This window comes from Typopeltis vanoorti, chromosome 23 (assembly GCF_054136105.1).
Source record: "Typopeltis vanoorti isolate ZY-2024b chromosome 23, IOZ_Tvanoo_1.0, whole genome shotgun sequence".
Lineage (NCBI taxonomy): Eukaryota > Metazoa > Arthropoda > Arachnida > Uropygi > Thelyphonidae > Typopeltis > Typopeltis vanoorti.
In genome coordinates, this window is record NC_143571.1 from 40,524,842 (window position 1) to 40,545,255 (window position 20,414).

General features: G+C 34.5%; 1 protein-coding gene across 1 annotated transcript in view; it reads left to right on the forward strand.

Moving 5' to 3' along the window:
• The window catches only part of Rab11 (RAS oncogene family member Rab11), a 152,921-nt gene that overhangs the window by 70,064 nt on the left and 62,443 nt on the right, over positions 1–20,414 (forward strand). The window contains exon 3 of the mRNA XM_090412835.1: positions 6,676–6,869. Within this exon, the coding sequence (XP_090268961.1) occupies positions 6,676–6,869 (194 nt within the window). The remainder of the gene's footprint in view (positions 1–6,675; positions 6,870–20,414) is intronic.

The window sequence follows — 20,414 nt, forward strand, 5'->3', positions numbered from 1 at the left end:
ACATTAGCTTATTACAAGTAATTAGGCTATGATCCTATAATGAGTATTACGATCATGCCGCCGTAACAATTCAACACATAAATTCACTTGACATGGACAATTAAGATTAATTCACACTATTTAACTATTCAAACTTAAGTAGATTAACTAAACCATTTACTGCACTAACACATAACTAGTATTACAATCATGCCGCCATACACATTCAACACATAAATTCATTTGACATGGACAAATAAGATTAATTCACACTATTTAACTATTCAAACTTAAGTAGATTAACTAAACCCTTTTCTGCACTAACACACAACCATGACATTTTAACTTTCCAATACATTATAATAGACATGCAAAATTCTCAGGACACTTAATTTTTCACATAACATTAACACTAGCCAGCTTACTTTTAATATATTCTGTCAGATACTAAAGTCCTAGTATAAATTTTCCTTGGTCACTTCAGCAGTTCCGTATTAGAATAATGATACTTATCACAGACAAATTTTAGTTAACATTAGATATATTTTCAGTACCTTTCTTTCTTGGGTTTTTCATATGGGCCTTTACCTTCTTCTGATTGAACTAGCTTGGTGTCCTACGTTCCTTTTTTGAGTTGAACTATGCTTAGACACACTCTGAATCATCTATATATCGGCTATGCAACTCGCCACGTGGACATCGATTTCTTTACCTCTTTCCGTTTTTCGTAGTTGTCGCTGAAGTTGGAACACAAAGAATATGCTTTCTTTTCCTCGACTTTATGGCATTCTTCGCTTCTTACATAGGAAATACGGAATCAAAATCCTGCTTGCTTTCGTTTCCATGTTGTGGCGTGGAGATATGACCCCTATCTCGCCACTCAGGAAAACATCATGAAATCCCTACTTCTTTTCTCTGCCCCCTACTTGTTTTTACTTCACCGACCAATTAGGGTGGCGTTTTTCTGCCAAACGTCATTTGATCGGCAAGCCCGTGACGATGTCTCGATCCGGGAATTGACCCTAAGCGATTTTCTGTTGTTTTTCTTGTGCTAGCCTCTAACTTAATCCCTTCCAAAATTTTTCTACAAATTTACTTAATAACTTAATCTCTAGCCTCTCACATACCATCTTTTATGACTAATCCTTTTCTGTCTTATTTATTTAACTTTTCTTATTTAAATCATATCACAATATTAATACATTCTTTCTTTTGTTAGTTAGTTTAACAAAACCTTTATATTTTATATATTTTATTGGATGCAAGAATCTTTCTTTTTCTTTTAATTAATTCAACTATTATCTTTTATGAAGGGTTTTTAATTTATTTTATTTATTCTTCATGTTACACCATGATAGCTGAGAATTCTACATTCTTAAGATATCGGGTGTAACAATGTTTCTAAATTAGATTTAGTTCTCTTACATTTCTACTCTTAAAACCTAAATACAATTTAATACATCCTACTAGTCATTCTTATACAATTTGAATGTAAAGCACACCCGGAGTGAGCTTAACTCAATATTAACTTACACTACTTCATACAGTACTCTTCTTACTCTTATAGAATAAGAAACTTAGAGAATCTTATCATACAGAATCTGATCGTCACAATGGCTACGAACATAGACACTTGATGTGAACTGCTCGGAATTATTACATATCTAAGTGCTTACAACAAGTTGTAATCTTTACAGTACTCTCATTGAGCACTGTTCATTACACGATTCTTTTGTTCACACAGTGGTGCTCCCTTTTTCTTTCTTTCTTTCTGCTGGCTTGTTCTTGATCTCCCACCAAATTTCTTTTTTGTCTGAGTCATCAGTAATTCTGTAAACTCTTGAACCCTTAATTCATCCACATGGCAGTAATGGTCGCATGACAAACTTTCATATATGGTCATGCATCAACATCTGGACATGATGATATCACAATTCATGCATCTTTCAAAATTCCCATATGTGGATGTGTATTAACAGTGGTACATGATGTCATACTTCATGCGTCACATGTTAATTTAACAAAGTTTCATAATTAAATTATTACATGTTGAGAGTTTATTTTTCACTTGGTTAGACTATAATAAGTTTAGTTTAATCCTTTATCAAAGTGTGAGCAAACAAAGTTTGCACCTGAAAGTATCTTCAGGACTGTGGTAAGATAGTGCAACACCAGGCAACTCGTTGCAAAGGTGGAGAAAGATCTCATCACTCCTATCTCATCACTCCTATCTCAGTATCTCCCATAATGCAAAGCACATCTCCTTGCGGATATGTGTAATGCTATGCATTAAGGCAAGGGCCACTACCCATACCGGTTTTGACCTTTATTGAGGTCTCATCAGTGGGAGCCAGGCCCAGTAGTGGAGATACAAAAGCAGAAGCAATGAGAGGTCATCCTAACCTATTGGAGTTGCCAGTATCTCCCATAATGCAAAGCACATCTCCTTGTGGATATGTGTAATGCTATGCATTAAGGCAAGGTCCACTACCCATACCGGTTTCGACCTTTATTGAGGTCTCATCAGTGGGAGCCAGGCCCAGTAGTGGAGATACAAGGGCAGAAGCAATGAGAGGTCATCCTAACCTATTGGAGTTGCCAAAGGGTGTGCAACCTTATTATTAAATTACTCCGGATTCAGAGAAAGATGTTGAGAGTTTATTATTCACTTGGTTAGACTATAATAAGTTCAGTTTAATCCTTTATCCAAGTGTGAGCAAACACATATCTGCAAGGAGATGTGCTTTGCATTATGGGAGATACTGATATAGGAGTGATGAGAGCACCTTTGCAACGAGTTGCCTGGTGTTGCACTACCTTACTTTCAGGCACAAGCTTTGTTTGCTCACACTTGGATAAAGGATTAAACTTATTATAGTCTAACCATGTGAAAAATAAACTCTCAACATCTTTCTCTTTGTATCTCCACTACTGGGCCTGGCTCCCACTGACAAGACCTCAATAAAGGTCGAAACCGGTATGGGTAATTTAATAATAAGGTTGCACACCCTTTGGCAACTCCTGTAGGTTAGGATGACCTCTCATTGCTTCTGCCTTTGTATCTCCACTACTGGGCCTGGCTCCCACTGATGAGACCTCAATAAAGGTCGAAACCGGTATGGGTAGCGGCCCTTCCTTAATGCATAGCATTACACATATCTGCAAGGAGATGTGCTTTGCATTATGGGAGATACTGAGATAGGAATGATGAGAGCTTTCTCCACCTTTGCAATGAGTTTCCTGGTGTTGCACTACCTTACCCCAGTCCTGAAGATACTTTCAGGCGCAAACTTTGTTTGCTCACACTTGGATAAAGGATTAAACTAAACTTATTATAAATTATTACATACAGAAGGATTTATAGTAATATACAAACAATGACAATTCTCTCTCTAATTTATGTGAATAATTTATGAATGAAAAATAAATGCCATATTATATTTAATCACACAAACTTTTTCTGTTTATTTTCCTGCACCAGTTAGAATTTGAAAGTCTTTTTAAGGTAAATACTTTTTGATGTGACAGTGCTAGTGAAAGGATGCTGTAGAATACTTCATCAGAATGATGGATATGTGTTTAGTACATTTGATCGTCTACTTTTGTCCTTGATTAGATTTATTTAAAATAGATTATGGGTTTTCATCACAGCCTGACCATGAAGCTGGAGATGCAACAGAGACAGCAGTAAATCTGATGCCATTACTATAAAACTGAGCCTTCGAAACATGTATCAGTTATTGCTGACCTGGTTGGGTAGCATCCTTTCTCTACAACTACCATGTGGCTGGTTCAAATGCCAGTATATTACATGGGAAACAGTTTGTGCATAGTGTGACATCTCTGCATTTCTTATTAAAGGTCTGAAGTGATAAAAAAAAAAGAAAAAAGGATTAGTAATACTATTTATATAAGGCTACATATTTCAGTCGGAATATTACTGGTCATCATCGATGGTGACGAGGGTTAATTGCAAAGTGGAATGTGAACAGTGGGTTGATTTGAAAAAAGTAAGAGCTGTGTGATATACATAAAGCAGCACAATGATATAACTGAGTGATTACAATAAGATTTTCCCATCTCTTAGATAGAGAGAGAGGCAGTCATTCTAAGTTCGGACAGTGAAGTAAAGCCTCAGCACTTTCTTTAAACAAGAATTCAAATTTATATCGACATCAATGAAGTAAGCATACAGACACCATTGTCTGTATCTATTCCATGCTGTGCCAAGCCAGATTTTCCAGATTTACTGTTACCAAGGTAAGAATGGTGTTTTTGTATTCTCTTTTCTACAGAGCATCCAGTTTGTCCAAAGTAAGAACGATGACAATCACGACAGACTTGGTAGACACCAAGGAGAGCTAGAGGAGACTGTTTATCTTTTGAAGATGGAAACCATGCTGATAATTTGTTGATAGAAAGAAAAGTTGCCTCTAAATTGCATTTCTTAAGAATTCTGGAAATGGGTTATTTGAACTAGGATTATAGGAATTAAAAAGCTGTTGCATAGTCCTTTCTGAGAAACCATTCAGTTGCATATATTGTTTAATGATTTAAGAGTTCCTACTGTAAGAGTTGAGGTGTAGAACAAATAGTATGATCACGTCGTAATAAAGTTTTTATAATTCCAGTCTGCTGTGATGGATGGCGATGATCATGGATCTGACTGCTGTTGAATGTAATGGCCAGTGAAAGTAGGCCTTTGATAAATGGAAGTAATTAATTCACATGATAGCGAACAAAAGAGTAGAATATCTAAAAGGATGGTTTATATTAGATTAAAAAAAAAGTAGGTAATGTGTCTTCATTATGGTGCGAAATTGCAAAAACATTGTCTATATCATGAACCCAAAATGAAGGCTTGAGGGTGCATGGACGAGAAAAGAATGTCTTCTAAATATTCTAAATATTTCTATTAAGCACAATTTATAACTATCCAGTCTTTCACATCCAGAGAGTGCATGGACGAGAAAAGAATGTCTTCTAAATATTCTAAATAAAAGTTAGCAAGTGTGGGAGAGAGAGGACTTTCCATAACTCAGTCTTTCACATCCAGAGGGTGCATGGACGAGAAAAGAATGTCTTCTAAATATTCTAAATAAAAGTTAGCAAGTGTGGGAGAGAGAGGACTTTCCATTGCAGTTCCTTCAACCTGATTGTAAAATTTATTCTGACAAAATATCCAGATTGCATAACAAAATCGAATAATTTCACTTATCCCGTGGAAATGCTTCTGAAAGTAGATGTAGTGTATCCTCAAGAGGAATATTTGTGAAGAGAGATTCTATATCAAAACTCACCATTATGTTAGTGGATTATATGGAAACATTTTTACTTTGTCTAGAAAATCAGAAGAATTTTTTTATGAATGAGTGGGAGTTGCCAATCTGAGCTTTCAGTAGGTCTAAAAATTCAGCTATTCAGTAAGTAGGTGAATCTATGCAGTCAACAATTGGATGAAGAGGAATGTCTTTCTTATTCATCTTGGATAAACCATAGGACCTAAGGATTCTAGCAAAATAAGTTTTAAGTTTGTCTATTGTGACTCCATTGAGATACCATAGAAAATAATAAGGAAGCAGTATGTTGAGTTCCAATTCTTTACATTTCTGGCATCTCAGAACCCATTTCCAGAATTCTTAAGAAATACAATTTAGTGACCACCTTTCTTCCTATCAACAGATTATCAACATTGTTTCCATCTTCATGTTGTTCTTACGTTGGACAAACTGGATGCTCTGTAGAAAAGAGAATACAAAAATACCAGTCTTACATTAGCAACAGTAAATCTGAAAAATCTGTCTTGGAATAGATACAGACCACAACATCGTATGGTCTGAAACATGCTCACTTCATTGATGTCGGTATAAATTTGAATGCTTGTTTAAAGAAGGCACTGTGGCCTCACCATCCAAACTTTGGAATGACTGCCTCTCTCTCTCTCTCTCTCTCTCTCTCTCTCTCTCTCTCTCTCTCTCTCTCTCTCTCTCTATGTTATTGGGAAAGTCTTATTTTAATCACTTATCAATATTTTTATTTATTTATTTTTTAATAGCTAATGAATATCATTGCACTATTTTTGCAGAGTTCTTATTTTTTGCAAATCAATTCATTGTTAGTGTTCTACCTTGTAATTAACTATTGTTGCTCAAGCTGAAATATATGACCTTAAATAAATAGTATTACTTATCCTTATTATTTTTTTTGTTATTTATTATTTAGTTATTTATTTGTTGTTTGAAGAAACCTCTCATGGCACAAGTATCTCTTAAACAAAACAAGGTTTCAGATTCTTCTGCTTAATCCAGGTCACAGTACCATATATGTTACAGGCAGCCTTTCATCAATGGAAGAGGCTATAGGAAGTTACCATTTCTCTTCATATTTTCTTAAGTTTTTCACTCACTCAATTTCTGTCTTCTTGATGAAATTGATTAAGTTAATTAACAGAATACAAAGGTCTCATGAGATGGGTGTGTGTGTGTTAGAGTGAACTAAATAAATGTTCATTTCCAAATTTTTTTAATGCTTATAATAAAACCCTCATATGAAAATGTGCCCTTTCTCTCCCCCCCTCCCAGAAAATTGCTAGCCCTAGTAAAAAATTACAGGCCATATTTATATTACTAATGAACTTGATATTAATGTCATTGTTTTTCTAAATAGAATATTTATTTTATCCTAAATTGTTTTCAGTTACTATCGTGGTGCTGTTGGAGCACTTGTGGTATATGATATTGCAAGACATATAACCTATGAAAACATCAATAGGTGGTTAACAGAACTGCGAGAGCATGCAGACCAAAATATTGTCATTATGCTGATAGGTAATAAATGTGATCTAAGACATCTTAGAGCAGTTCCTACTGATGAAGCAAAAATATTTGCTGGTAGGTATTTACATGTTATATATAGTTCATTGTTTAAGTGGTATATGGTTCATGTAAAAGGAATATCTTCCTTTTGTGTCAACAAGTAAAAAAAAATGAAAGAAAACAAAAAATTGACAAGTTAAGAATGAAAAAGTGAGGTAAGGTAAATTGTAGACTGCAATAAAAAATATTACTAAAAAAAAATGTAATAGTGTGAAAACAAAAAAAACAAACAAATCTTGGAGACAGATTGGGAAGGAAACATTGATTCAGCCAGAGATGTATGTGGCAAAGTTGTCTACAAGGGTAGGAAAATCATAACTCCATGGCAGACTCAGGAAGTAAAAGAGGCAATCATGAAAAGAAGAAAATATCAATAGTTACTAGAGAGAAAGTCAGAAAGTGTTCTGAGAATACAGAGAAAATGTAAGAAACCAGAGCAGGGTGTAAAAGTAACCAAACAAAAGAACTGGTAAGACTGGCAAGAATATAGAAGATAAATATGAGGAAGTGGCAAGAATATAGAAGATAAATACGAGGAAGTGGCAAGAATATAGAAGATAAATATGAGGAGGTAACAAAATGTTCTGAAAGCTATGGAAAGAAAGAAATTGAGGAAAGAGTACTGTAAATGGAATCAGAGACAATAAAGGGTACATGAAAACTAGAGATAGATATTCTAGATGTTTGGAGTAATTACTTTGAAAGATTGCAAAATGAAACCAGAAGTGACAGAACAGTGGCCAGTGGTAGAAAATATTAAAGAGGAATGCAGTCAGGAATACATATCAGTTCTTGAGGTAGAAAAGCCAACAAAATCATGAAATGTGGAAAGGTAGCTGAAGTAGATGATATTTGTCTCCAGAAGCACTCAAATATGGAGGGATAAAAGTTTTATAGTGGCTGCATTGCATAATTTGGGAGGCTTGGTCAGAAGGTTGAATCCCAGATGAAGTAGAGCTTGCAGCACCAATCTATAAAAAAAAAGGGAAATAAAATTGAATATGTGAATTACAAAAGGATTTCCCATACCGAATGTTCCAGGTAAGATTTATGCAACATACTTGAGAGGCTAAAAAAAAGTTAGGAAGAGAAACTTTTAAGAGAACAAGCTGAGTTCAGGCCAAATGAAGAGATTGTTAGGATCACATTTTCACTTTACAACAAATAGATGAGAAACAGTGGGAATATAACGTGTCTATATTTAAGTTTTGTACATCTAGAAAAGCATATAACAAGGTGCTAAAGGGAACATTATATTCAGCAGTATGTTGTCTATACTTAAGTTTTAAATTAGTAGTTAGAATTCAAGGAAATACAAGAAGATGATTTGATGTAAAATCTGGTGTAAGACTGAGGTGTACATTATCTGCTGGAATTCATCATTATGTGGATCATATAATGAAAGAAAATGACATTAAACTTGATCATGATTGCAGATGTTAATCTCAACTCTTTACTTTATGTAGATGATGTTATACTTTTAAAGAAATCCAGTAGAAGTTTGCAGGATTCTTTAACTAATTTGAATATCTGCTTAAAAATATGGGGTGAAAACCACCAGTAAAAAGACAGACCACTGAAACATCAGAGGTCTGTCTCACTTCCCACTGCATCCTGAGTGGAAACCTATAGAACAAGTGAAACATTTTAACTATTTAGGCACAATTTTCAGTCAAAAGGACAAATATAGAAATGGACAACAGAATAATTAATGCTGGTATGGGGAGGAGTCAGCTGAAGAAATTTATATGGGATAAGAAAGAAGCTAGTCAAAATTCCAAACTAGTTATATACAAGACAATGTTTGAATCAATTTCAACTTGCAGATTTCAGAGCTGGGTTAGAAGTAATACTTGATCAAAGACTAGAGAGCACAGATGTGGAGTTCTGAGAAAAATTAGTTGAGTGGTTGCAGAATTATATTAAAAATGAAGATTCAAAGAAGGAACTTGACATTGTTTTCATTCAGGAATATGTGAGTAGATCTAATTTCATGTGGTATTGTCACTTAAACAGAATGGGAGAGGAAAGATTACCAAAGCAGTTGTTTGCCAAGATGACTGAATAAAGACCCAGATATAGGTAAATTGGTGCTGTTAAAAGTGCCTTAATCTGTTTTCTGTCAGACTAAATGTAAGATTGGAGTTCTGACAGAAAACAGATTAATGTAGAGGAAAAATTGTCAATATGAAGTTAGTAATAAAAAAAACTTTTCTCACGCTACTATCACAGTATCTTGTACACCCCTTGAGAATACATATCTGGAATTTGATGATGATCAATTAACAGGTGATCTCAGTATCTATAATATTAAAATTGTTTTTTTGTTGTTTCCTTTCCAGTACTTGAAATTGTTTGGTTACTGTCATCAAAAAGTTAAAGCTTTAATTTATTTAATTCTACACAAAACTGTTTAACCTAACTTTTTAACTTATTTATCATCTTTGTTAACTTGTTAACATATTTAAATTGACACAAAATCCCTAAAAACTATTCAAGCTTTGGGTCTTGAAAATAAGTGCCAAAGCGTTCCAAGATGAAAACTCAGTGTATGCTAAATTCATTAGTTCAGAAATTGTGTCTGTGCACTTACAACCTGTGACATTTTTTAGTTAAATGGCAACAAATGCAAAAAAAACAACAACAATATACCTCCTGTTCTAATAGCAATTGAGATTTCTGGTCCCTTCTTTAGACTATTAAGCACAATTTTTAACTATCCATAACTCAGTCTTTCACATCCAGAGAGTGCAACTGCATCATCACCTAGAAATAAGACTGACCTCTTGCCACCATTCTTTGCCATCTCTTGTTTAGATGACTGAGGAACAACTCGCTGGCTACTACATGCCACCTCTGATCTTTCACCCATAAGATGGGAAAAAAAAACATCTTCATTCTGGTTATTAGGTACCATTAAGATCTTTCCTGTTCCTGATGATATTTAGTCAATTTATGCTAAAAAAAAAGTCTTGTTACAGAATTAACACCCAACCTGTAGCACTCATACTAGTTGTGTACTCACCTGGCATATAACCAACAACATGGATAGTTATCCCTAAAAAAGGGAGATTGAGAAATCCACTTGCACTCATTTCAGTATTCTCAAACATAATGTGAAGCTCATTAGCAGTTAACTTCATCACTAAATGGACACCCACCAATTAATTAATGATCACCAGTATGCTGCTCTCTGTCTACAGCAGACTACATAGTGAGGAAAATATTTTCACTGCATATAGGAGTGTCCAAGACTTAGGTAGCAAATTATTGACTAATCAGCATAACAACAATGGTGATCAAGGTATTGGAAAAGTTAGTTAAGGGAAAAATCCAGGAATGTGTAGATGGGAATAGGATACTATATGGAGGAAACATGGTTGTGTGGAGCGTAAGTTTTGCCTCAGTAATTTACCTTTTATAATATAGTGATAGCTAAGTTGGATAAAGGTACTGGTTAGAGTGGGATACTGCTGGACTTTGCAAAGGCTTTTCACAGGGTATGGAATTGTGATAAATAAAATGCAGCAGGATATGGATGTGAAGTTGGTGATGTAGATAAGAGAATGATTGATGAAGATGATGAAAAAACCTTTATGATGCTTCGCTTTATGACAATCCGGGCATGCGATATTTTTCAATTTTGACCAATGCTCATTTGTAGGATGCTGCCATAAATCAATGATGTGCAGTGTTCGTGACCTGTTTGTTTACGATGTCATCATCTGCTCCATCTCTTTATGTTTTGGTGTTTCACAGTGAATTATTAACTATTATTTTACTTTATTGTTAATAATTAGCAGATAAAATTCAAAGTAAGTGTGCTGATGCTTCCAGTGAAAAGATATGTAAACCTGTTAGATTACATATTAAGATTAAAATTATTACATTTAGTAATGATGGTGTACCGAACATTAAGATAGGCTAAACATCTCGCACTACTGTTATTACTACAGTTTCTTAAAACAAGGAGAAAGTTCTTAGTGAAATGAAAAGTGCTACAGTAGTTAATACTACTTTCATTATTATACGGTGGAAGAAAGCCATGGTTATACACCGTACTAAATTCAATTTTGAAAGGCTATTCATGGAATCAGCCTCAGCTCTAAGAAACATGCCAAACCTCAACAAATTTGATTGCATGAGACTGCTCCAAATTTGGGAGACTTACATCAGAAGACCTTCAGCCCAATGGCTGAGAATACTTACATAGCCTGCTAGGGGGCACCATCAGGACTGTTAGGAGAAACAACAGCTTCCTGCTTCGTCCTCAGTTACTGTATCTTTATTCTAAGTTCCTTTATGCGTGCATGTATCTTTATTCTAAGTTCCTGTGAAAATGGCAACGTGATTGCCGAAATATTGGAATATAGATTAAAGTCTAATTTTAATTTATATCATTTGTACATTGTAAATTCCTTAAGTAATTTAATAAGCGAAAATACAGGTGCAATAAATACAGTATACTCCAGGGTGTGCCAGCCGGAGGGAGTGGGTCTTTGGATGAGTTGAGTAAGCTTTTTAATTTTGCAGGAGGTTTAAAGGTGGCTTTGAGGTTGTATTTTTGTAGTACTCTCGGAAGACCCTGTAACCCCTAGAGAGCGCATCCCCTGGGTGGCGGATAGGGGAGCCCACCAGATATGGCGGGGTGGTCCGAATATGTTGAATAAGGACTCGTGGACCAACAGGGCCATGGGGGGGTGAGCTATCATCTTGATAACAAGGGAAGTGGCTTTCCCATGATCCCTTAGCTGAGTCTATTCTCTCTCTTCCCTCTTCTTTGAGGTAGGCCCCCGTGCTCTTTAATCTTTCCTATATGGCATTCCTTGCCCAACTCTTGTAACTCATGACCCTAATGCTATTAGAGTAATCGAGGGCTATGGGTCATTCTATTTCTATCTCTGTCTTTAAAAATCTATTCTACTACTTAAGCCAAGCTTGAAGGCCTCAAGATGGCAGCCCCATCACCAAGCTAGACTGCAGATGGCCAGTAACTCTCTCAGTCAAAATTTTAACCCACTAAAAAGACTCATGAAGATAGTAAACGGACAGACTTTTTTGGTAACGAACTGGCTTGGAATAAGGATTCGAGAAGAAAATTACTGAAAACAAAAAAAAAAGCAGAAATACACCTATTGGAATATAGCCATCTGGAATGTGAGAAGTATCCACCACAAAATCATAGAACTGGACCAAGCACTGGAAGAAAGAAATATAAAAATAGCAGTAATTACAGAATCTAAAAAAAAGCAGAGAGGAACAGACGAAACCGAAAATTATATCTATATGTACAGTGGGATAAAAGCAGAAGAGAGAGCTAAATCTGGTGTAATGATCTTTCTACATAAATCTCTTGAAACAGTGTAATCCATTACAACTTTTGGAGTGATAGAATAATAGAAATGAGAATTAAAATAGACAGAGGCTATATGACAGTAATTGGAACTTATGCACCTGAAGAAGGAAAAGAGGAGGACTCAGAAAACTTCTATATCCAACTGCAGAACATATTAAATAAGACCAATCCTAAGGATCACATTTTGGTAATAGGAGATCTCAACGCAAGAATTGGCAATAAACCATATAAACCAAACATAGGACCTATCGGAGAACTTAATTGTAATAGAAATGGAAATAGATTAAGAGATTTTATTATAAGCAATAACCTTAAAATAATGAACACCTTCTTCAAACATAAAGACATCCACAGATACACCTGGGAAGCAAGAGACACAAGAAGCATTATTGATTACATAATCAGCGATATCAAAATGTCAGAAATTATAATAGATACAAGAGTATACAGAGGATCTGAAATAGAATCAGATCATTACCTTTTAATTGGAAAAATAAAATGGGAACCAAGATGGAAAACAACAATAGAGCATAAGGAAAATAGAAATTTTGAATCTTTCAAAGTTAGACTTTTGGACGACAATAGTATTAAAGACTTGTACCAAAAAAGAATAAAAAACTGGATGACAAGTATAAAACAAAATCAGAACATAGAAGAAAAATGCTCAAACCTAACAACCATAATAATAAAAGCTGCAAAAGAAAGTTTAGGAACAAAGAAAAAGTGAAAAAGAAAAAGAGGCCTTAGGGACTGGAATGATGAAATTAAATGCATTATTGAAGAAAAGAAAAAAGCATATAAAAACAATAGAATCAAAAATTGAATACAGCAGAAAAAAAGCAATAGCAGCATGCAGGAGAATAAACAGAAACAGATGGAACAATTTTGTAACAAAATTAGAGAGAGACTGTATGCTCAAAAGACCTAATGCATATAAAATCCTCAAAGATCTAAGCAATGAAACTAGAGAAAAAGCAGATATTAATACCATTAAAATAGAAACATGGCAAAATTACTACCAAGATCTATGGTATGATGAAAACATTCAAAACAGAAAACTACCCTTTGTAAACATCTCTGATAACTTGGAAAACATCACTCTAGAAGAATTAACAGAAGCAAAACAGGAAAGGCTCCAGGAGAAGACAATATAAACTTGGAACTTATCAAATATGCAGGACTTGAATTCTCACTCAGGTTACTTAACTTTTTTATATGATCTGGAAAGAAGGAAAATGCCCACAAGATTGGACCAAAGCAATAGTTATTCCCATCTACAAAAAAGGACACAAATCTGATTGTAACAATTATCGTGGAATCAGCTTACTTGGTACTTGTTATAAAGTATATGCAAAAATCTTAGCATATAAACTTAAACGTATAGTAGACCCAAAATTAATAGAAGAACAAAATTGATTCAGAAAAGGCAGGTCTTGCATAGACTCTGCATTTACATTAAAATTATTAATTGAAAAACACAGAGAAACACACATAGCTTTTATAGATTACACCAAAGCATTTGATAAAATTATCAGAGAAAAACTATGGGAAATCCTAGAAGAATATGAAATACCAAACCAACTCTTTAGAGCAGGAGTTCCCAACCTTTTTGTTTTCTAGAGCACATTCTAAAATACCGGTAGGGCGACGGGCACCATCTATTTTTTTTCCCGTTCTTATTTCGGATTTAAGTGGATAATTCGTATTAAAAGTGGCATGCATTGTCTGGAAGTGACGTTCAACATTATGTTTTTTCGGAATTGCAATGCTACTATTGCACAACAAACAAACACAATTACCTTTAAAATTAACGAAACAATATGTTTCCTCCCAGTCAGTGTTAAAATTATAGGTTCGTTGTCTTTTACTTGATTCACTCATTTTAGGATTAAAAATCAAAATATTTCAAAAATTTAAGTACAAGACACCATTAAAATTATGCGCATATAACTAGCAACAGATAATGAACAACTTCGAATGTGCATCTACTTTACATTGTATGCGTTTAATACTCGTCATGTGTCATTAACGCATGCATCATATAGCATGCCATGAATTGTTGCGTGTGTGCATGTGATTATTTCAAACTATACGGCACACGGTTGAACAGTGGCGGACACACACAAAATGGTCGACGGGCGCTATGGTGCCTGCGGGCATGGGGTTGGGAACACCTGCTTTAGAGCCTTATATAATATATATCAAGATAATAAAATATCTTTGAAGTACAGTAATTCAACATCAAGCTATCAACCAATAAATCGAGGAGTACGTCAGGGTTGCCCTCTCTCACCAATTTTATTTAATATATACATAGATAAAATCATAAAAGAATGGAAGATAACTAATGAAGGAGGATTCAAGATAAACCATAACACCAGATTAGCTACTCTTCTTTTTGCTGATGACCAAATAATGCTTGGAAATAATGAAGATGAACTACAAAAATCATTATGGAGTCTAAATAATCTGATAAAAACATATGGTATGGAAATATCAACCAACAAAACAAAAGTCACAGCCTTCAAAGGTGCTAATCCAATAAGAAGCAAAATAGTAATAAACAACAAAATAATAGAGCAAGTAAATACATTCAAATATTTAGGTTGCACAATGTTATATGAAAATGAAGCTGATATAGAACCAAAGATATCAAACTTTTTAAAAGTAACAGGCATTATAAATAACATTTTTAAACCCAGTTATGTACAAAAACACACACGAATAAGAATCTACAATACAGTAGCTAAACCAACCTTACTTTATGGCAGTGAGATATGGACAATAAAAAAAGCAGATGAAAGAAGAATTGAATCATCTGAAATGAAATTTCTGTGCAGAACTGAAGGAGTCACAATAATGGACAAAATGAAAAGCAGCGAAATCAGAAAAAAACTTGGAATTACAACCTCCCTAAACAAAACAGTTATTTGCTATAGAGAAAAATGGAAAGAACACATACTAAGAATGAATAGAAGCAGAATATCTAAACAAATTCTAAATTGCCACCCAAAAGGTACCTTTTGGGTGTCAATTTAGTCGGAACAGGTCGCTTGGCCTATAAGCCTGGAAAGGAAGAAGAAGAAGATTTTTGTAGTATTCTGTTTATTTTATCCGATGTCCCATTAATGTACAGAATGGTTATAGTTTTATTGTAGTCTGGTTCATCTTTGTTTTTTATTGAGGTCTTGTAGAGAATTTTGTTAATAGTGTTTTGGCTGTAACCATTTTTTAGAAAAGTATGGCTGATAACTTTAAATTCATTTTTATAGTTATCTGTAAATGTGACAATCTTATTGCTGAAATGGAAAAACTGTTAATGATGCAGATTGCTGGCCAGACTGGTTGGCATGTTCCCTTAAGCTAAGCTATTCAGAATTATTGGTATAACTTTTTAGTTTGAGCAAATTATTCTACATTTTTTGTTTGCTTTTCTGACATGAATAAATGCTTTATTTATGCATATGTTTGACTACTTAAAAACTTTATTAAGCCATTACATACATCATCTACATGTGGGGTGAGGAAGGTTGTGATTCATTTATACAATGGCGATGTGGAACGTAATGTGTCATGTGACATTAAGTTTCACTGTAGTATAACATTTTTAAATGTCTACATCAAGAGAAGCCCTTAGCATTTTGCCAAATACTAACCAATATTTGCACAATATCTGTCCCATTTCACACTGTACAAGTCAAAAAATCCATTCCTTCATGTCCTTGATATCCACACTCTTGCTCAATTTTCAGGATGACCTCCTAGTTCTTCCTCCACCATTGTATCCATAACAGATTAGAGAAGGGAGAGGCAGTAGTTCTACAAAAGCCTTTCAAGTAATTTGTGTCTGTCTCTCTATATATCATGCCACCTCTTTTCATAAATCTTCAACTTGTGTTCATAAGGAGAATTCTATAGATCTGGACTATATCCTCGTCATTCCCTTCTGGATTCTGTCCAAAACACACCAGAAGAATCCTTAACAATATAGATAACACCAGAAGGTGTCATCCAGTTTGTTAAGGATTCTTCTGGTGTTTCTGAAAAGTGGAGAGGAGGCATGCAGTGAATTGTTTTTGGTATTATTGTTATTATTACATTGTCAACATCGAGGGAGGCCCCTAAGGATTTTGCCAAATGCTAACTAATATTTGCACAATATCTGTCATACTTCATTTTGAAGCCAAGTAAAAATAAAAAATATAGGCCCTCATGTCCTTAAATATCCACACTCTTCATGTTCTTGATATCACATCTCATATGAGAGATGATTTGTCTTGGTTGTTTATACGTGAGTTCTAAGAGAAAACTGGTGCGGGCAGGTCAGCCTTTTCTTTGGGTGATGTTACAAGAGTACCATATGGATGTAAGATAGGTGGAAGGACAGATGTCCAATAGCTTTGGCAAGGGACTAGAAATATCAAGTTTCATTTGAACAGTAGGTAAGTTTCTTACATTTGATTCTTTTACAGTCAACTTTTTTTTTTTTTAATGGGTATTGTAGGCTTGAGTGTGAATTGGTTTTTGACTTAAGCTACTTAATCTGTTGAATTAGAATGTTTTCAACACTTATTGGAGAACTAGGCTGTCGTTGGGATTTTTCATGCTGTATGGGGAGGAATTTATTCCTCATTCCTGCAAGAATTATTTGTTACATATTCTGAGCAAGGTGTTTCGATTAAGAGTGTTGAAACAGCAATCAGACTATGAAAAAGATCCATAGAAATCACTGAAATTATCCATCTGGTACCATTATAATACTGAAAAACATAAGGCTAAAATTGACTGGGTTAAGGTCTTTCTACAGGAAAGGAAACATACACAAGGTTATGGTCTGAATTACCAAAAGGTGATTGACATCTACAATATATTTATTAAGCATACTGGTTAAGAAAAGATCTGCAGTATTGGTGAATGATGAAGATTGTTAGGTATTCTGGTAGATGAATAATTTGTGATAGAGCATTACTAACTGCAAATACTTTGGCATCTCTTCCAGCTCAGTCACTAGAGTTTGGAGAAGATAAGCTAGTTTGAGTTGCATACAATAACATTCTCAAGGATGATTACTTCATTGTTTTGGTTTTGCAGAAAATGAAACTTCAGAGATCAATAATCAAAGAGATCAGAGTGATTATTAGCCTTAGCTGAGTGATAAATACAGCAAATGAATGCAGTAAAGTGGGAGATGAAAATTTTGAGGTAGACCAGTCATAAAGAATTCTGGGTGCGTACCATTTCTGGCATTGAATGTCAGGTCTGTAAAGTGCACATGTACTTTCCTTTTTTTTTGTGGAAAGAATAAGGTAAAGTGATGTTTTTTATGTCTACCTTTATGTCTGCCACTATTTTTTTAGGGAGAATGTTTGAAAATTATCACCTTTGCTGATGCATGTGGAGTGATGTAGTCCTAATGATAAATTTTCCATATCTTGTTAGTAGCAAAGTGAATGTTTTGCCTCAAGTGTATACTGCCTTTTGTTTTACACACTTGAGGTATAGCAAAGTGTAATGTAGCATCAATATTTCTCCTTGTGTTGGTTTCTTTTTGGTATGTGAAAAACTGCCATCTGGTTGTCTTAAATGATCCAAATATTAGTATTGCTTCCAAGCCTCCACCGATCTGAAGACTCTTCAGATCCTGTTTCCTGTTTTCAGTACAGTTTCCTGGAATGACCTCTTGTTCTCGCATCACCCAGATTAAGAATAATTCTTAAGAATAGGAGCTTAATAGAATAGGAAGAATAGCAATAGAAACTTAAAAATAGGTAACAGTTATCAGTTACAGCCTTTAGGAGGGTAAACTTGATGTGCTGAATTAATGTTTTGGGGCAAGATGGTTTTAATTGAATTTGAAAAACATTTGTAATTCTGCTGGTAAAGAATTTAGAAACCTCAAAAATAGCATCCACACAGCACTTCAAAAGTGCATAAAATGAACATTTCCACCTTTTTTTTTATGTGAAATTTATCCACGAATGGTTATAAGCCTGTCATATAAACAAGTGTGAGCAAACTTATTTACTCACACTTGGGTAAAGGATAAAAACAAGAATATTATTTCTTGTCAAGCATGATTTACTTTCTAACCAAGTGAAAAAAAAACACCATTCAACTTTCTCTTATTCATGCTATTTTAATAATATGATATACCATTTTGCTACTTGCAAAATGCTATGTTGAAAATGACTTAATTGATTTCTATTTGAGTATCTTTATGGGTCTAGCACTGCCACTGATGAGACCTCAATATTCTCAGCTCACAACTTAGAAACAGCAGAAGGTCACTTAAACAAAGCCATTCAAAGTTTATCCACATACTATCAAAACCAAAAAATCAAAATTAACCCTACTAAATCAGAAATTTGTGTATTTACCATTAATATCCACCTCAGAAAGTGAAGACCAAAGATTAAGCTAAACAATCAACTAATTACATTTAATGTAAACCCCAAATACCTTGGAGTTACTCTGGATCGATCACTAAGCTTCAATAAGCATATCAACTGTGTTGCAGTCAGAGCAAGAAGAAGACTAAATATCATGAAAAGTATCTCTGGTAGAGAGTGGGGATCTGTTGCTAAAACATTAAAAGTCACATACACCTCTATTATCTGACCCATAATAGAATATGCTTTGCCCATTTGGATGCCAACATCACAAACCAGTTTAGACAAGCTTATAAAAATTCAATGCAGCTAGAATCATATGTGGACTAAGAAATACAACTCCTGGAAAAATAGCAGAATTCGAATTCAGCCTTGTTCCTTTAAAAATTAGGTGGCAAGAAAATCTTTCTAAATTTGTAGAAAAAAAAAAAGCCAACCTTCCACATCATAGAACAAGTGAACTTTTTAAAAAGTGGCAACCAACAAACTGAATAAAGAAAAAATCGACAGTGCATAAAATCATGAAAAATAAAATTCCCTTAGATTGTCCAAATAAAATAGCCAACATACAGCATTTCATCCAAATCATCATCATCATCATCATCATCATCAAATTCCTGCCATGTACCCTCAAGGGGTGTACAGGATATGACAGTACTACATGAAAAAATTATATCATTACTAACTTCCTATCTACAATTTTCCTCCAAATCAGTCTGTTACTTGTCAAGACTCCAACATTATCAGATCTTATATTTCTATCATCTAAGGCACTTTGTACCGTATCAATCCACCTATATCTTGGTCTTCCTCTGGGTCGTTTTCCTGCCAACCTGGCAGAGAACACTTGTTTTGCTAATCTTTCCTCTCCCATTCTATTTAAGTGACCATACCATCTAAGATTAGCTCTGCTAACGCATTCCTGGATGCTGACAATGTCAAGTTCTTTCCTAATATCCTCATTTTTAATATGATATTGCCATTGATGCCATCTGTTCACGCCTCTAATCTTTCTCAGGACTCTCATATCTGTGGTCTCTAGTCTTTGGTCAAGTGTTTTACTTCTGTCCCAGCTCTCAGATCCATAAGTTAAAATTGGTTTGAACACAGCCTTGTATACAGCTAATTTAGTGTTCCGACTAATTTCTTTCTTATTCCATATGAATTTATTCAATTGACTTCCTACCATACCAGCTTTGCTGATTCTGTTGTCTATTTCTATATTTAGTTTACCATCTTCAGTAAAAATTGTGCCTAAGTAGCTGAAATGTTTTACTTGTTCCACAGGTTCTCCATTCACAACACAGTTGACATTTTCAATGATTCTGCCTATTTTCATTGTCTTTGTCTTTTTATTGCTGACCTTCATACCATATCTATTACAACAGCTATTCAATTTAGTCAGAGAATCTTGCAGACTTGTAGCGGATTTATTTAGAAGTATAACATCATCCGCATAAAGCAAAGAGCTGACATTAACATCTCCAATTTTGATATCAGGTTTAATACCACATTCCTTCATAATGTGATCCATATAGATAATGAATAACAGAGGGGATAATGTACATCCTTGTCTCACACCAGATTTAACATTAAACCATCTTCCTGTACTTCCTTCAATTCTAACTGCTGACTCACAACTCAAATAAAAACTAAGTATTGCTTGATATAATGCCCCATTGACACCATATAACTGCAGCGTATTGAATAGCTTCTCTCTTGGCACCTTGTCATATGCCTTTTCCAAATCGACAAAACTTAAATACAGATCTTTGTTATATTCCCATGCTTTCTCGACTATTTGTCGTAAAGTGA